Consider the following 16,086-nt stretch of genomic DNA (forward strand, 5'->3'; position numbering starts at 1 on the left):
GAGTTAGAAATGCATAAGAATGATTTGATATATATTTAAGATTTAGAAATTAATAAGAAGATTCTACATGTTTTCTTACCTACATCTAATAAGAAAAAGTTTACAGTTAAGTTGAATCAACTTTTTATGAATGTTTGAAGCTAGACATTCACCTGTTAATTAATAAATTACTATAGAACAATTTTCTCAATTTTTTATAATTCAAAAACTATCAAGAACACCTGATACCCACATGTGTTGTCTCTGCCTTACAAGTGCATAACATAGCAAATTTTATGCTTAGCAGATCACGTGTAACTCCGTTAGCTTAGAAATTTAGATTTTAGAGTGAATTGACCTCTAACAAAATTTGAAGGTAAGATACCTAATTATTTAGACAACCTCATAGGCTTTTTATAATTTTTTAATTTTAAAGTGAGTTATTAGTATTTTAAGACATAAAAACATTTACAAATACTCTCCATTATATAACTTAAGGTCAAATTAACTATTAAAACTAGTATATTTATGACTAGTATGATTAGTTTTAAAATGTGTGTTGTACATAAATTTTGACATTTAGGTCAAAAAAGGAAAATTAAATATGAAGTTTCACAAAGTAGTGTACTAGGTTTGATATTTTGCATATTATACATAAATAATATATGTAACATAAACATAGATTGTAAAATTGTAACATTATGCAGATGACACTTCTCTACATTTTACAGATAATTCGTGGATTTCTGTACTACAATAAAGTAGTTAAACTATTTAACTCTAAGAATTTGATATTTTATGACTTTTAGTATACACGATTCAGTTATTCATTTGATGAAACTACTTTACATTTTTGTAATGATGTAGCCGAATGCAACGAGGATTTGTGTGAAAATATGTCTATAGTCTATATTACTTATAAAAAAAAAAAATAAAATTATTAGTAAATGAATGGTTATAGTGTGATTTACCATATACCTATTTTAATTTATTTAGTAAATTAACATTTTTTACCCGATTTTTTTTCAAATTTTAATGTATAAGAAGTACATTTGAATTTGTTCATGTACAATGTTGAATAATTTTAAAATTTTCAATTTTTTTTTTTTGAGTACAAAATTATGTTTGATTTTGTTACTGGTTTTATAATTTATTATCTATATTGTATAAATATTTTTAACTCTCTATCTCCAACACAAGCTTAGTTTAAAAGGGATAGAAAATTGAAAAAAAATTATTATTATGTATTTAAAAATGTATTATATATTTATTATTTACTATGTATGTAAACTAATATTCTTTTGATCAATAATAGTCGGTCATGTTTTAAATATTTGAATAAATTAAAGGATTATAATATTTGTTTTGTGTTTGATATACAAATACTGAAATACAGTACTTTATTTACATTTTTATTCTAGGTAAATACAAATATTTTAATTTTATATTTTTATTGTCAAATTTTTTTAAGTCATGCTACAATTTATTTTATCAATAAAGAACAATGTTATGCGTATTTTATTTGAAAATTTTATATACCTAAATTCTTAAATTGATAAGTTCTTTAAGTAAAAATATTATTTAATAATTTTCTTAAAAATAAAAATATTTAAAAAAATCTTACAAACATAGATTATTTTAAACTTGAGGATTATCATTATAATACTATAGGTTAGTAATACTTTAATTTCAAAAATGTATTCAGAATGAAATTCAATAAGAGGTTCTTATTACTGTATTATACATCATGTGTAAGTTGGAGAAAACAATTAAATTGATTAGATAAGGTTATTCAGTTATTTTACATGTGTAAGACAGAAAAAATTCTCAACTGTTTTACACTCTTAATTAAAATGATGTTAACACTAAAGAAGGAATGATACAAACTGATATTATGTATAAATTATGTTCATTATTTTGTTAATAAAACAAAAAAGTTATTTGTATTAATTCTGTTGAAAAAAAATTAATTTTAATTAGATTTTGGTTTCATTTAATGTGCAGTGTATTCTAATTAATATCAATTATAACTCACAAGTTACAGTAAATGTTAGTGAAGATTTTATTTGGTATGATAATTAAACTATAAAATTATACCTGAATAAACATTTTTAATAACCAAATTTAATAAGTTGACTTAATTTTATAAGCTTTTGATTGCACATTTTTATATAAATGAGTATAACCAATAATAATCAATAATAATTTAATAATTGCTTTATGTTTATATAAAGGTATGTGTTTAATTTGATTTTAAATTTATATTACAGCAATTAATAACAATTAGGTTAAATTATTGTAACACAATATCTGATTAGATAATGATTATAAAAATTATCTGTCACTAGCTGTCTATATTCGAAACACAGAATATTCAAGTCATCAATAGTTTTTATTTTACAAGAAAACCGCATTCATTTTGACATATCAATGTTATCGACTGTTATAGGTATAGGATAACAAAAAAACACTCCTTGAGCCTTGATTAGTTAGTTTATAGTTATAAATTGATTGATGTCACTTTACAGTTATCATTTACAAATACCTAAATAGTTTTCTATCAGTCATGAAACTAATCAAATTATGTCTTAGAAACGATTTATTTAACAATTAATATAAATTTTTTAACACTAACTAAAAACACTGCAAGAGTTTCCTTCACAATTAGATGGATGGTAAACCAAAATATATACATACATAATAATATAAATATGAATATGACGAAACATAATATTAATTTAAGAAAGTAGTTCGTTGTTAAAGTTAAATAAGTTAATCTTATACTTGAAATATTGAAATTATAGTATTTACAATACTTTGACTATCGAATTTTTATAAAATTATGAAATTAAAGATAAATAATAAACAATAAACTTAATATTATACGTACGTGTATTGTTAAACTATATTATCATCAGCGATCAGCGGAACGATTAAACGTGTAAATGGCCAACTTGACATAAATAGCGACGTTGCATTAAAGTACTTAACTCAGTAACTACCTTAGAACATAGCATTTAAATTTATTATTTAAGGTAATAACTATATAGGTCTATAGATAGAAGATAGTTACAACGGCCGCACTGTTGCACATCGTACGATTTAAAAATACTACTGACTACTTTTTGTGAGCACCAGCTGAGGTACCGAATAACAGGTTTTGAACTCACGCTACAAATGAGTCGTGATGTTGAGTTCTGCTGTAGTGCCATTGAATATTACGTGCATCAAAGTTGGTTGGCATTTTATTCTGAATGGGAATTTATAGAGTATTCGTTGATAAACTAAGTGTTCAATAAATCGATAAGCGATAAGAACTGCGAGTCGGAGTGTGCTCACTACTGAGTACTGACAACTAACTGAATTCTGCCAGGAATCGGCTGGGATAATATTATGAAGGTAATAATAAAAAAAGGACGATTTACCATTCACTTAAGTCAGGTGCTCACTGTTCAGTACATTACCTGGTTTGTTTATGTAATACAATGGTGCTTATTACTTACAGGTTTACGACGACGCTTCATCGGCTATGTTCATAAAATTATAATTCTTGTGTTGATAACTTCAACTAACGTGGAGCGATGCGTAATAGTGAGAGTTTACACGACGAGTTTCTTTTTATATTTTAGTTAAAAACGGATAGGCATTTTTTTCGGATTCAAATGGTTTCTTTGAGTTAACCTCAAAAAAAAAACTAAAGATTTTAGTATACAGCACGAGGTAGAGAAGATAAGATAACACCAGTCCCGTTTCTTTCAATGATGCGACGGCGTATGACACAAAAAATTGCGGCAGTTTGGTAGCTCAGAATTATACCTTATACCATGAAAACTATAATATAGACTTATAGACGGAACATGTAGTAATTGCTCATGTTGATGATATGCAGCGTCCCACGATCGCACACGCGCACTATACTCATTCAATACTTGGTAAGAGTGAACCACTCGCCATTCGGATGACCAAAACTCGTTTTGTTCGCGCATCCCCACCACAAGACGAGCGCCGCCGTGTCGGCCGTTAAGAAACTGCAGCGTTCCACGTAATCGTAGTGAGCTGTATTTAACAGTGTTGCCAAGTTGGTCTTTTTATAACTAAATCTGGTTTTTTCTTGCTACAACCATACTCTATTCAGAATAAGAAACACAGTCGGCGGCCGACTACTGCGCATGGGTGTGGTTTCATTCAAAACACCATACTAGAACAACGCCGCCGGCTAGAGCTTCGCATTAGTCTATTGTCGACCAGCATTGTGAAACAATAACTTAAAATATACTGTTGTACACTATTTTGATCTGTCATTGTGAGTCAACCGGTAGTTGTACCTGTACGTCAGCATGGCGCGTCGGTCGTCGTCGGTTCAGCAGACGAACAGATGTTTGATTAAGCGGGGGTAACAATAGGCGTTGCCTGACTGCTGCTGACGAAAACTGGTCGCCGCCGACTGTGTTTCTTATTTTGAATAGAGTATATTATATAGTTGTTAAATTTTAGAATCTAGTTGTAATAAACACATCTGCATTAGGTGCAAAATGCATTAGACGTACTGTGTTCGCGCCTAGATTTGGGTATCACTAGTGGTCACTACGGAGGTAGTGTTGGCTACACCTAAGTGAATACATGAGCCTACAAATGCCATAGATCCGGTGGCAAGTATTACTGTTGCGGAGCCACCACTGTAAATGTTGTTTTTATCATGATTTAGCCATGGTTTTTACGTCTACGTCTGTGATAAGATAACATTCAAATAATTACCGCCTGAATATAAATATTATAATAATCATAATAAAATTGAGTATTCTTATTTGTATAACATAAATCTTTATATTCATTTAAATATATTTTTTAAAAATGATTAATACAAGAATCATAGTAGTAGTAGTTGTCATTAGGTGTACCACGTAATATTCTATTAGGACAATATGAATCAACACACAATCAGGAAATATGCAGTCGTATTGGATTATTAAATTATAATTATGTGACGAATATTGCAAAGCAATTTAATCTTAACGAACCTTTTCCTAAATTATTTAATGAAGATTCTAAAAATATTGCAAGTTTTGTCTTAAAGAACAACAATTCAATACTTTTTTACAAAGAAGAAGGAATCGAAGATAATCAGTTTCCAACATTAAAAAAAGACGATTTTGCATTAGGATACATGAATGAAAATCAAGAGCTTAATTTGAAACGCTATGGTTACAAAACAATATGTTTTGACGGTACGCATGGAACGAATCCAAATTATTTTATTTTACATACATTGTTAATAACAGATTTAGACTCCGAAGGCTACCCAGTTGCCTTTTTACTAACCAATAGAAACGACGAAGTGGTAATTAGGGTTCTGCTTGAAAAAATCAAAGCTCGACTTGGTACTGTGTCACCAAAAACAATTATGTCAGATATACAGAGTTCATATTTCAACAGTTGGATAAAAAAAATGGGTCCCGTGAAACATGCTCTATTTTGGACGTGGCATGTGCACGAAGCCTGGCATAAAAATTTGTCTAAAATAAAAAATAAAGAAAAGAAAGTTATCGTCATTAAAATGCTTTATGATCTATCGACTGAATTAGATATAGGAACATTTCAAAACAAACTACACACTTTTCTGTCAAACAACGATGACGATCTTCAATGTTTTTTGGATTATTTTTTTTAATATTATGCCCATAATCAACAGTTTTGGGCATACTGTTACAGGCAGAATGCTGGCTGTAAAATAACACAAATATGAACTTAGAAAGTTTCCATAGAGTTCTAAAAGAAAAAACTATGTGTAGATTAAAAGTCAAAAGCGTATGTTGGTATGTTCAATCGTTCTCTGATGAAAACATTATGTACAATGTACTTAAAAAAAAAAACCGGTCAAGTGTGAGTTGGAATCGCGCACCGAGGATTCCGTACAAACCTATAGGTATATTAGTAAAAGTTCACCCATAACGACAATCGAGTCATAGTTATGGTATTTTTATTGCAAAATGAAATTTATAACATCAAAATATGGAAAGCTGGAGGATCATAAATACGCGATCATGAGGAAAAGGATTAGAAGTTTAAAATTATTTGAAAAAAAAAATGTGATCTAACTAAAAATTTAAGGTCTTCTGAATTTTTCTGTTATATGTGCGATAAAACATTGCTTCATGCTGAATTTCGAGATTCTAAATCGATTTGAAGTACCCTATAGGTTTTGATTCCCTCACAAGTAGTCGCGAGTTTGAAAATATGCGGCTTAAATTGTTATTATTTCTTTCGATTGGCGTTGACATAAAAGTTTGATTTTGTTACAGTTTAAAGGTATTATAGACTTAAGTATTTAATATGAATTTTAATTTAATACCTCAACGCGTTCATGAGATAAGGAGTAGTAACTTTGAAATTTTCAAAATTGTCAAAAAATATTTTTTTTTTATATGATGAAACTAAAAATTTACGGTTTTCATAATTTTTCCTATATCTGTACTATAAGACGAGACTTCGTACTAAATTTCAAGATTCTAAGTTCACGGGAAGTACCCTGTAGGTTTTGATTCCCGTGCGAGTTTCGAAAATTTGCGGCCTAAATGATGTATCTTTTGATTGCATTGGCTTAGAAGGTTGATTTTTCTACAGCTTCCAGGGACAGTAGACCTGAGTATCATATAGAAATTTCAGTTTGATACCTCCACGGTTAGGTCCACGCGTTCCTGAGAAAAACGGTCTTGACAGACGGACGGACGGACGAACAACAAAGTGATCCTATAAGGGTTCCGTTTTTTTCTTTTGAGGTACGGAACCCTAAAAAGAAGTAAAAGAGTGTACATTGTATGAAGGTGTGATCTGTTTACTTCCTTGCACAAAATGTAATGCGTGTTTCCACGAATACACATGTAATTGCCAGGACCATTCAATTAGAAATAATATGTGCAAGGATATTCACGCTGTTGCAATGAACCTCCTTAACCAAGAAGACGACAGAAAATGTAGACAAACAACAACTAAAAGCACACGCAGTCACGCAGATATAGTATACAGACAAAGATGACATGTAAAGACGACGAACCAACACTTAAAGATGATGATAAACCAATGGAGACAATACGCAAAGACAAGGAAAATCAAATACACAATGATGATGGTAACAAGTCAGTGGCGTATTTACGGGGGGGGGGGGGGGGTCATATCCCCCCCCGGAAGCTTATTTTTTTTTTTTTTAAAAACCATGTTTAAAACGATATTTTTATAGTTGTATGAACATTGAACAACTAACCTAACCTATGAATGAAAATACATTTTGTAAACATTTCCAGCATTGTCGATTTTGATGATAAGAAAGAGGCGGCTATCTAGTTGTTGAATATAATATTGTTACCACGGTCTTAGATTGTTACTATTGTTCAGTGATATTATCTTATCTTAAGATGAATTCAGAGCTGATAATCAACAATTAACGTAGACGAGAAACGCTTATCAAAACAAACTGAATTAATTTTACTGTTTGATTTTTGAAATGTGTTAAACTGAAATTTCTAGTTAATCTTGAATTCTTGTGTTAAGTTGCAAAGTGTTGAATACTTGAATATATAACGTACCTATATTTAAATCTATAATAAATTGTTATCATGGATAAATGGATTATTAAAAGAAAAGCGTCTACTTCACCAAGTCAAAATAGTCAATCTGGTAAGGCCCGGTTTTTCAATTGAATTTATCTGTCGAATAACAAGAGTTATTCGACAGATAAGAACAAATAGATAATAATCAGTTTTTCAATATCCGAATAAGCTTATCTGTCGAATATAGTTACGGATAAGTTATCTGCTACTTTTTGTAACAAATAATTGTTATTCGGTGGTTAACTTACATCTGATAACATTATACCTGATCTTTTTTATCAGATTATATTTATTATACGCTGTGGATACTGCGTTAATTATTATATTAGTCAGTTTTTACTTTTGTTTTTCGATTTTACGAATTAAACCACACTACTACAGTGCAACAGTGGGGTTTTTCTGTTAATTTAAATATGGATCTTATGGATTTATTTGAAGACGACGATGACTACGAATTAATTCAATTTTTAAACTATCACCGTCGTGTGTACACAGTACACCCAAGAGTCGACCATTTGTTAAAATGGGATGACTATGATTTCAGGGTGAGATTTAGACTTGGAAAGGATGTTGTTCTTCAAGTATTAGAGTACATTGAAGATGAGATATCATCACCAACTGATAGGTGAGTTTAAATACATGTTTGACAGGTGAATTAATAATATTCTTTATGTAACAAATTACATCATTTTATGAATGTATTTTAGAAATAATGCCGTAACAACGATCAACAAACTATTGCTGACCCTTCGATTCTATGCTACTGGCAATTTTTTGATAACGGCTGGTGATTTTATGGGTGTGAGTAAAACCACAGCTTGTTTAATTGTACGTAATGTCAGTGTAACGATAGCAAAACTTCGACCAAGATTCATCCGTATGCCAGACACTGAAACTGAAATAAAAAATTTACAACGCCGGTTTTATGAAATAGCACGGTTTCCAAAAACAATAGGTGCAATTGATTGCACTCACATAAAAATTCAAAACCCTGGTAAGAGTTAATGTAACACTTGGTAGTAATGTTGTATGATTTTAATTAAAACAATGTTAATAGGTGGTCCAAATGGTGAATACTTTAGAAATCGTAAAGGGTATTTTTCATTAAACGTTCAAACAATTTCATGTCCGGATTTAAAAATAATGGATGTTGTTGCACGTTGGCCAGGGTCATGTCACGACCAAACTATTTTTAAGAAGTCTCGTGTTTACAATAAATTGGTCAGTGGTTATTGGAAAAATAGTCTAATTGTTGCTGATAGTGGCTACGGTAATTCACAATATGTTGTCACTCCATACTTAAACCCTCAAAATGCCCCTGAAGGATTATACAATGAATCTTTAATTAGAACTAGGAATCCAGTTGAGAGATCATACGGAGTTCTAAAACGTAGATTTCCCGTCCTATCTTTTGGATCACGTTTAAAAATGGAAACCACCCAAGCTATGATCGTTGCTTGTTGTATTTTACATAATTTAGCATGTGATCATAATGATTTAGAACCACCCGAACTATTAGGTATGTGTATGCCAGTTATAGATGACTTCAATTTAAGAGAGGAACATGAACCAGAAGTTGGAAATGCGAGACAGCAGTTAACTGAAGAATATTTTTCAGTTTTGATTTAACCACATCGTTTCAGCTAAGAATCAAGATTATGACCAATACTCATAGGCACAAATAGAATGCCAATTGAATACTGATATGATTAAGATTGTGTAAATATTGATGTATATTTCTAGATGTTTATTTAGCAATAAATATATTTTGTAACTTATTTTAATTTGTTGTACATATTTGATCATTTGTTAATCATTTAAACACATTTAAGCATTTATAAAATAAAAATAATAACTTCTAACAGTATTATTAAAACAAAAAACAATACAAACAAACTAAATATTTTTAACAAAGAATAAAGTTAGTTGTACATATTATAACAATATATAACATACATTTCTAAAATAAAAAATAATAATAATAAACAAGCTGGGTGTAAAACATTTTAATACAAAAACCTAGAAGTCATTTCTATTTAATTTCTGTTTTTTTTATAGCAATATCAAGTTCTAATGACTGAAGCTCAAGTGCATGTTTTGTCTTTAGGAATGTCATATTTTCTACATGTTCTTCTTTTAACAAGGATATCTGAAGTTCAACCAATACTTGTTTTTTTTCAGCTAATATGGTGAATTTTTCACTGGTTGATGTCTGACTATGGTTTTTGTTTTTAAAATTGGCTACAAATAAAAAAAAAATATATTTAAGCAGGTGGTGATAATATTTAGGTATTTTTCTCTTACTGGCTAATTTTTTATGTTTTTCTGTTGTTCTTAACAGTTTTGTTGAATCTAAAGGAGTCCATGACTGAGCGTTTTCATAAGTACCAGAAGTACCAGGCTGATTGTTTATTGAACTGTTGTTCTTTGGCGTTTCATTTGTTGCATGAAATGTGTCATCAAAGCTCAATGCTTCTATAAAATAAATATAAAATATACAATAAATTGTTTCCTTCTTTAATAGGCTTTAATAAACTAATTTTCCAATTAGAAAACAGCCACTAGAGAAAGATAAATTATTACAGTGTTATATATAACCATGTTGATTACCACGATTTGGATTATTTTTAATTATATAAATTACTGATGCTTTATAGAACAGTTTTTTTTACTGGCAATACATTTAATTCTTTATACAGATATTCTGTGTGATACAAATGATTTTTTTTTTTAATTCTGTTTTGTATTGTTTTTAATGGAGTTAGTGTTGTATCCTAAGCACCAACCCCAGATAGTAATACCACAATAATTAATAAAGAAAAACGGCTTAAAATACATAAGACCAGAACTTAATTGTTATTATAATTATTAGTATAGTAGGAACATACCTTTACAAACTAATATGGATTCATCTTCTTCATTAACCGTGAACTCAAGACCATGAAATATTATCTCCTGTTCAATTTCTTTTTTTTGTGTCAGTGGGCCTTGATTATGTTTAGTTGATTCTTCTAAACAACCAATGTTTTCAGGCACTGTTGGAAAAAAAAAATCATTCAATAGTTATTACCTACTACATTCATAATATTAATATATATTACGATCAATGTAAGAAGTTTCTTATTATTGGTAATGAACTAAAAATATACCTACTTAAATATTTATTGTAAAAGGTGCTTAGACATAGAGTATTCTTTTTATTTTTTTAGAGTACCTATTCAAATAATTTTTTGAGCTCTATACAAAACTTTAATCTTAACTTGATGATCGATTTACACCAGACAAATTTAATGTTTCATCGTCAGAAAACTGAATGTGCAACAATGAACGAACTACAGTAATCAGTTTTCTAACCTTAACTAAATTAACCTGAGTTAAATTACCAACCTATATAGAAATGCTATCTTACATGTTCAATTTGCTATAATAATTATAATAATTAAAATATTCATCATATTTAAATATAACACTTTATCAGATAGCTATGAATTTAATTAAACACGATAAAGGTTATGGGTTATAGGTACAAAATAAGAATGGTTTAATTTATAGAATATATTAAATGTTTATAGAAAATTACTTACAATCGCTATCATATTGACTAGGTAGTCCTTCAATTGACAGTTGTAATATTTGGTATAAAGCTTTCTCCGAATCACTGGACACTGTGTATGGATCTTTATAAGGACCACCCCCTGTTTTAAACAAATCACTTTTAGTGCCACGTAACTGTTTTTTAACCGATTCATATTTCAAACGTAAACTGTTGGAATCTCTTGGCTATAACAAAAATAGTATAATATAAATAATCATATTTTATACAGAAAATTAAATTTGAAATTCTTACACAGCCTGTTGTTGTAGAATTATATGTTTCAGCAATGTTCAACCAACACTTATTTTTGTCCTTCCAGGATACTGCATTTGATTCTTTGTTCTCAAGTATGTGCCGGTTTTCAAGTGCGATATTTAATAAAAGCTCTTTTTCGCGAAAATTAAAATTTGTTGCCCTGGCCCTTTTTTCAGTGTTCTTTGTGTTCGACATATTATTAAAATAAATAATTTACAACAGGACGTAGGTAATCAACAAAAAATAATTATAACTTATCTAGAACACGAGCATCGAAACATCAAAGTGTCAAACAGAAATAATTTAAAACTTAAATATCAAGACGTATCACATTATCACAATAATTGAATAATCAACGCTATCATTGACCAATCATAATGAAAATAAGCCTGTGTAACTTGTTCCATACTGCATAATTTCTACTACACATTAGTATCAATTTCATGCCATTAATTTTATTCGACGGATAGCTATCTGGAAAATAAGATAACATTGAAAAACACTTATCACTTTATTCGGAAGATTATTCGACAAATAAGTTTATTCGATGAATAGTTATCTGACGAATAACTGGATGATTGAAAAACCGGGCCTAAGACAAATAAAGTTCTGGTCACTTCCTGCCCTGTTACTAATAATGAAAATCTGGATGAAAAAAGTAATGATTGTGATGTAAGTTTATTATGTTATATTTATTTTATTTTTTAAGTGATAAAACTATACTAATTGTACATTTGTACAGCTTACTGCCTATAAGTTATAATATACATCAAAATATGTTAAATATTATTTTTATTTTGAAGATTGAAACTAATTGCACCGTAAATTCTAATATTCAGCCGCTTCCGCAAATTAATGATATTGCTTTATTTATTAATCGTAGCTTAAATGACGAAGAAAAGCTATTTGTAAGTTACTAGCCATAAGATATATTTCAATTTTTATTAATAATGACAATTAGTGTAAAATGAAACTGCATGTTTATAATTAGATGAAATATCAGAATGGAGAGATTCATCAGGTGCAGATGCTTCAATACTGAAAAAGGCTATTGATAGTGAATTTTTAATTTCATTATTTGTCATAAAAGCAATATACTTTAATTTTTTTTTTGTTTTTGTACTTTTCTAAAATTTTTTTTGGATTTTTTATTTTTTATAGAAATTATTTTCATTTGGACTTCCACTATGTAGACAATTACAGTTAAAATGAATTGACCTCAAGGATGCTGTGCAACTTGCAGAAGATACAATAACTTCTTTTAAAAATATTAGAGAAAATATAGAACAAGAATTTCAAATTATATATAACTCAGTGAAAGTAAATACTTCATTTAAAATTAAACCATATATTTTTGAATAAAATAAACTCTTATTTTTTCCTCAGGAAATGGCAAACATTATTGATGTAGAAATAAAAACAAAAAGAATTACAAATAAGCAGAAACACCGAGCTAATTACAAGACTGAAAATGATGAAAACATGGAATTAGTTGATTTTTTCAGAATTTCAATATTTATACCATATATAGATAATTTTATTTCTCAATTAGAGTTAAGATTTGTGGATCATAAAAAAATTTTCAAAGGTAAGTTATGACGTTTAGTAGTTAATTGTTTTTTTTTTCAAAGCATTTGTTTTATGTAAACTAATGCTTCATTATTTTGCAGGATTTGAATGTTTATTTTCTAATCAATCCTATAAAGAAGAATTAGAATCATTCAACAATTTATTAGAGTTTTATACGCCTTTAATAGATTCCAATAATTCAACAGCAGAATTAATGTTGTGGAAAGTTAAACTCTCCTGGCTCAATATTGTTCCGAAAACAAGTCTTGAAGCATTTTTGCTGTGTGATTCAAAAATATTTCCAAACATTAATAAATTATTAAACATTTTATGTACATTACCCGTTTCGACAGCGACCCCTGAGAGAACGTTTTCTACACTCAAACGAGTTAAAACTTATTTAAGAAACACTACGGCTCAGGTAAATTTTAAAATAAATTTTACACTTACTGTTGGTTATAATGTGCTAAAATTTGTCTTTAGAATCGACTTAATGGACTTTGTATGCTCTCAGTGCACAAAAATATAACTGTTACACCTGATGAGGTACTCAATGTACTTGCATTGTCCTCAAGAAAATTGGACTTTGTTTTATAATTAAAAAACAAATTTTTTTACACATTACAACATGTACCTATACGCTATATATTAATATGAATAAATGTGTATGTTATACTAAATATGTCTTAAAATTGTTATATCCCCCCCCCCCCCCCCCGTGAAAAATTCCTAGATACGCTACTGTAACAAGTATTAGTTAAATTAAAAAATGGTGATTTAATTACATTTTCCAATTCTTTTTTTAGATTTACACAACTTAGATACGAAATATTAAAAGAAATTGAGCAATCATTAAAAAAAATAAATTCAAAAGAACAATTACAAAAAATAAATGAAAAATTGGTTGCACCCATCCATTTTTCGATCACTGCTTCACAAATTGAAACTGTACCATTGAAGCAAAAACATAAATTGGACAGGGGTAAAATGAAACCTCAAAAGAGAATTTTCGACGTAGGTCATCTACATTACATTTTCATTCCAATTTCCAATACATTTATAAGATATGTTTTTTTTTATTTATTACAGGTGCCAAAAAAACAAGGCAAATAAAGAACACTAGATTTTCCAATATTTTTAGAATTTATTATTTAATTATTATGTACGGCAAAAAATTTTTTTTATAATAATTAATTATATTATTGACTTATACACTTAATAATTTAGATTTAAGTTATAAAAATTAAAATACTCAATTTTTTATATTATACCTAATTGTTTTATTATTTTATTATGATTATTATGATTATAATATTTAAACTTAGGCGGTAATTATTTGAATGTTATCTTATCGCAGACGTAGACATAAAAACATAGACATATAAATATTTATATGTCTATGCATAAAAACTACATTTACAGTGGTGGCTCCGCAACAGCAATACTTGCCACCGGATCTATGGCATTTGTAGGCTCGTAGTGAATACCACGGACTATGATTAATCATAGTCCGTGGTGAATACGCTCCCGCCACCCACCGGCCACCGCCTCTTATCAGTTGGCGCGTCACGTCGTATAGCTCCATGATGCGATGTCAGCGTGTGTGTGTTGTTATGTCATGGACGTTAACGGATATATTTAATTTCCTTCAAATAGTCCCGAGGCCTGGTCAAAGCTCGATATATTGAAAAGTTCTTCGATACCATTATTATAATTTTGAATACCTAGTAATATTTATTATTATTGTTGATTGTTACCGATTTCGTCGTTCGTTCTAAGACGGGCGTAGTTCACGCCCAGCGTTGATTTCTTAATCGCGCGGACTTCCAGCAGCTCAGAATCCAGTCAGTTCACATAGATAATAAAGAATGGATAGGCCACGGCTATGCTTATAACATTAGGTGCCGCGTTCTGAGAGAGCAGATATCTTCTGTCTCACAAAGGACGAACGGTTCTTCGCAGGAAAATTTTTCGTATTATCCATTTCCTTATCACATCCTTAATACAATATTATATTATATTTTGAAATATTAGTATTTTCATATTTCATGGTTTAGTACACTGCACAACACCCAAGACAACATTTTATTCACAGACATTTTGTTAATAATAAATTATTGATGAATAATATTATTGACATTTATTAATTGCTTGAAAAAAAAAAAAAAAAAAAATTTGAAAACACTAAACAAATAATAACACCTAACCTCACAGGAAAACATTAAAAATAATATACTAATTTATAAAAAAAATTGTATGTCAAAATAAAACATAAAATTGGGAAACCGGAAAATCTACTAGTCGGCGCTTTACTAACAAGGAGTACACTACTAAAATAGGCAATCTTCCAATAACCCCGAAATCTCCAATTTATTGTCGAGTGCTCTACTTTTATTTTTATGACCCAATTAATGCGATAAATATTATGTAATGAATAGGTTTAGCTTTGACTATCCTCTTATTGCTCTTATTATTAGGGCCCGTATTACAATAGTTAAACTCAGGTTAAACCACCGAATTCGGCCGGTAAAATCAGTGGTTTAAGCGTAACCGAGGTATTAAACTATGATTGTAAAACAGGCCCTTAATGTCTTACGAAATACATTGATGGGTAATCGTATAAATCATATTTCCCCGCCAAAATTATGACATTTGGCAGCAATTAATAAATCTACAATCACAATTTATATACAATATATCAAGGTGGATTGATAAATTCAATAAATTCAATAAGACAAATTCAATCCACCTTGCAATATATAATACTGTTCTATGATAATACCGTGATAAGTGATGTGGTTTTAAATAATAACCACTAACGTGGTCATTACCATGGTATAAGTGTGATAAGGAAATGGATCATACGAAAAATTTTTCCTGCGAAGAACGGTTCGTCACAAAGGTGCCTATTATCTCGACTTGTGTTATCACTTATTGAAAATCTAATATTTTAGCCCACCACTTATTTTATTTATTTACAAAAGTTAAAGTGAATTTGTATAAACGTAATACAAATTTGTTTTCCCAGTGCCCTGAACAAGAATCATTTTTGGATTCATACCAGGATCAATTAATTAAATTGAT

General features: G+C 29.3%; 2 protein-coding genes across 2 annotated transcripts; one reads left to right on the top strand and one right to left on the bottom strand.

Moving 5' to 3' along the window:
- Positions 1 to 9,615: 9,615 nt before the first annotated feature.
- Positions 9,616 to 11,628, bottom strand: LOC149058554 (uncharacterized). Its single transcript, XM_089218401.1, has 5 exons — positions 11,431 to 11,628; positions 11,168 to 11,363; positions 10,472 to 10,618; positions 9,888 to 10,058; positions 9,616 to 9,824 (listed from the first exon to the last, which is right to left on the bottom strand). Exons 1-5 carry the CDS (start codon positions 11,626 to 11,628, stop codon positions 9,616 to 9,618), a joined length of 921 nt encoding a protein of 306 aa, XP_089074527.1.
- A 973-nt stretch (positions 11,629 to 12,601) lies between these two features.
- Positions 12,602 to 13,599, top strand: LOC149058555 (52 kDa repressor of the inhibitor of the protein kinase-like). The gene is made up of 4 exons (XM_089221124.1): positions 12,602 to 12,753; positions 12,820 to 13,021; positions 13,104 to 13,423; positions 13,486 to 13,599. The coding sequence occupies exons 2-4, from the start codon at positions 12,823 to 12,825 to the stop codon at positions 13,597 to 13,599; spliced, it is 633 nt and encodes a 210-aa protein (XP_089077250.1). The 5' UTR covers positions 12,602 to 12,753; positions 12,820 to 12,822.
- The last annotated feature ends 2,487 nt before the right edge of the window (positions 13,600 to 16,086 follow it).

Source organism: Diuraphis noxia, unplaced genomic scaffold, assembly GCF_037042655.1.
Source record: "Diuraphis noxia isolate RWA-SAM2 unplaced genomic scaffold, SU_Dnox_SAM2 contig0002, whole genome shotgun sequence".
In the NCBI taxonomy this organism is placed as follows: domain Eukaryota; kingdom Metazoa; phylum Arthropoda; class Insecta; order Hemiptera; family Aphididae; genus Diuraphis; species Diuraphis noxia.

Excerpts from the sequence above, each read along its gene's own strand:
- LOC149058554 (XM_089218401.1), bottom strand. The coding sequence starts at position 11,628 with ATGTCGAACACAAAGAACACTGAAAAAAGGGCCAGGGCAACAAATTTT. Across the intron at positions 10,619-11,167 it reads TAGTCAATATGATAGCGATT|TGCCTGAAAACATTGGTTGT; the intron begins GTAAGTAATTTT and ends TTTTTCCAACAG. Across the intron at positions 9,825-9,887 it reads AAAACATAAAAAATTAGCCA|CCAATTTTAAAAACAAAAAC; the intron begins GTAAGAGAAAAA and ends TTTTATTTGTAG.
- LOC149058555 (XM_089221124.1), top strand. The coding sequence starts at position 12,823 with ATGGCAAACATTATTGATGTAGAAATAAAAACAAAAAGAATTACAAAT. Across the intron at positions 13,022-13,103 it reads TCATAAAAAAATTTTCAAAG|GATTTGAATGTTTATTTTCT; the intron begins GTAAGTTATGAC and ends ATTATTTTGCAG. Across the intron at positions 13,424-13,485 it reads TAAGAAACACTACGGCTCAG|AATCGACTTAATGGACTTTG; the intron begins GTAAATTTTAAA and ends ATTTGTCTTTAG.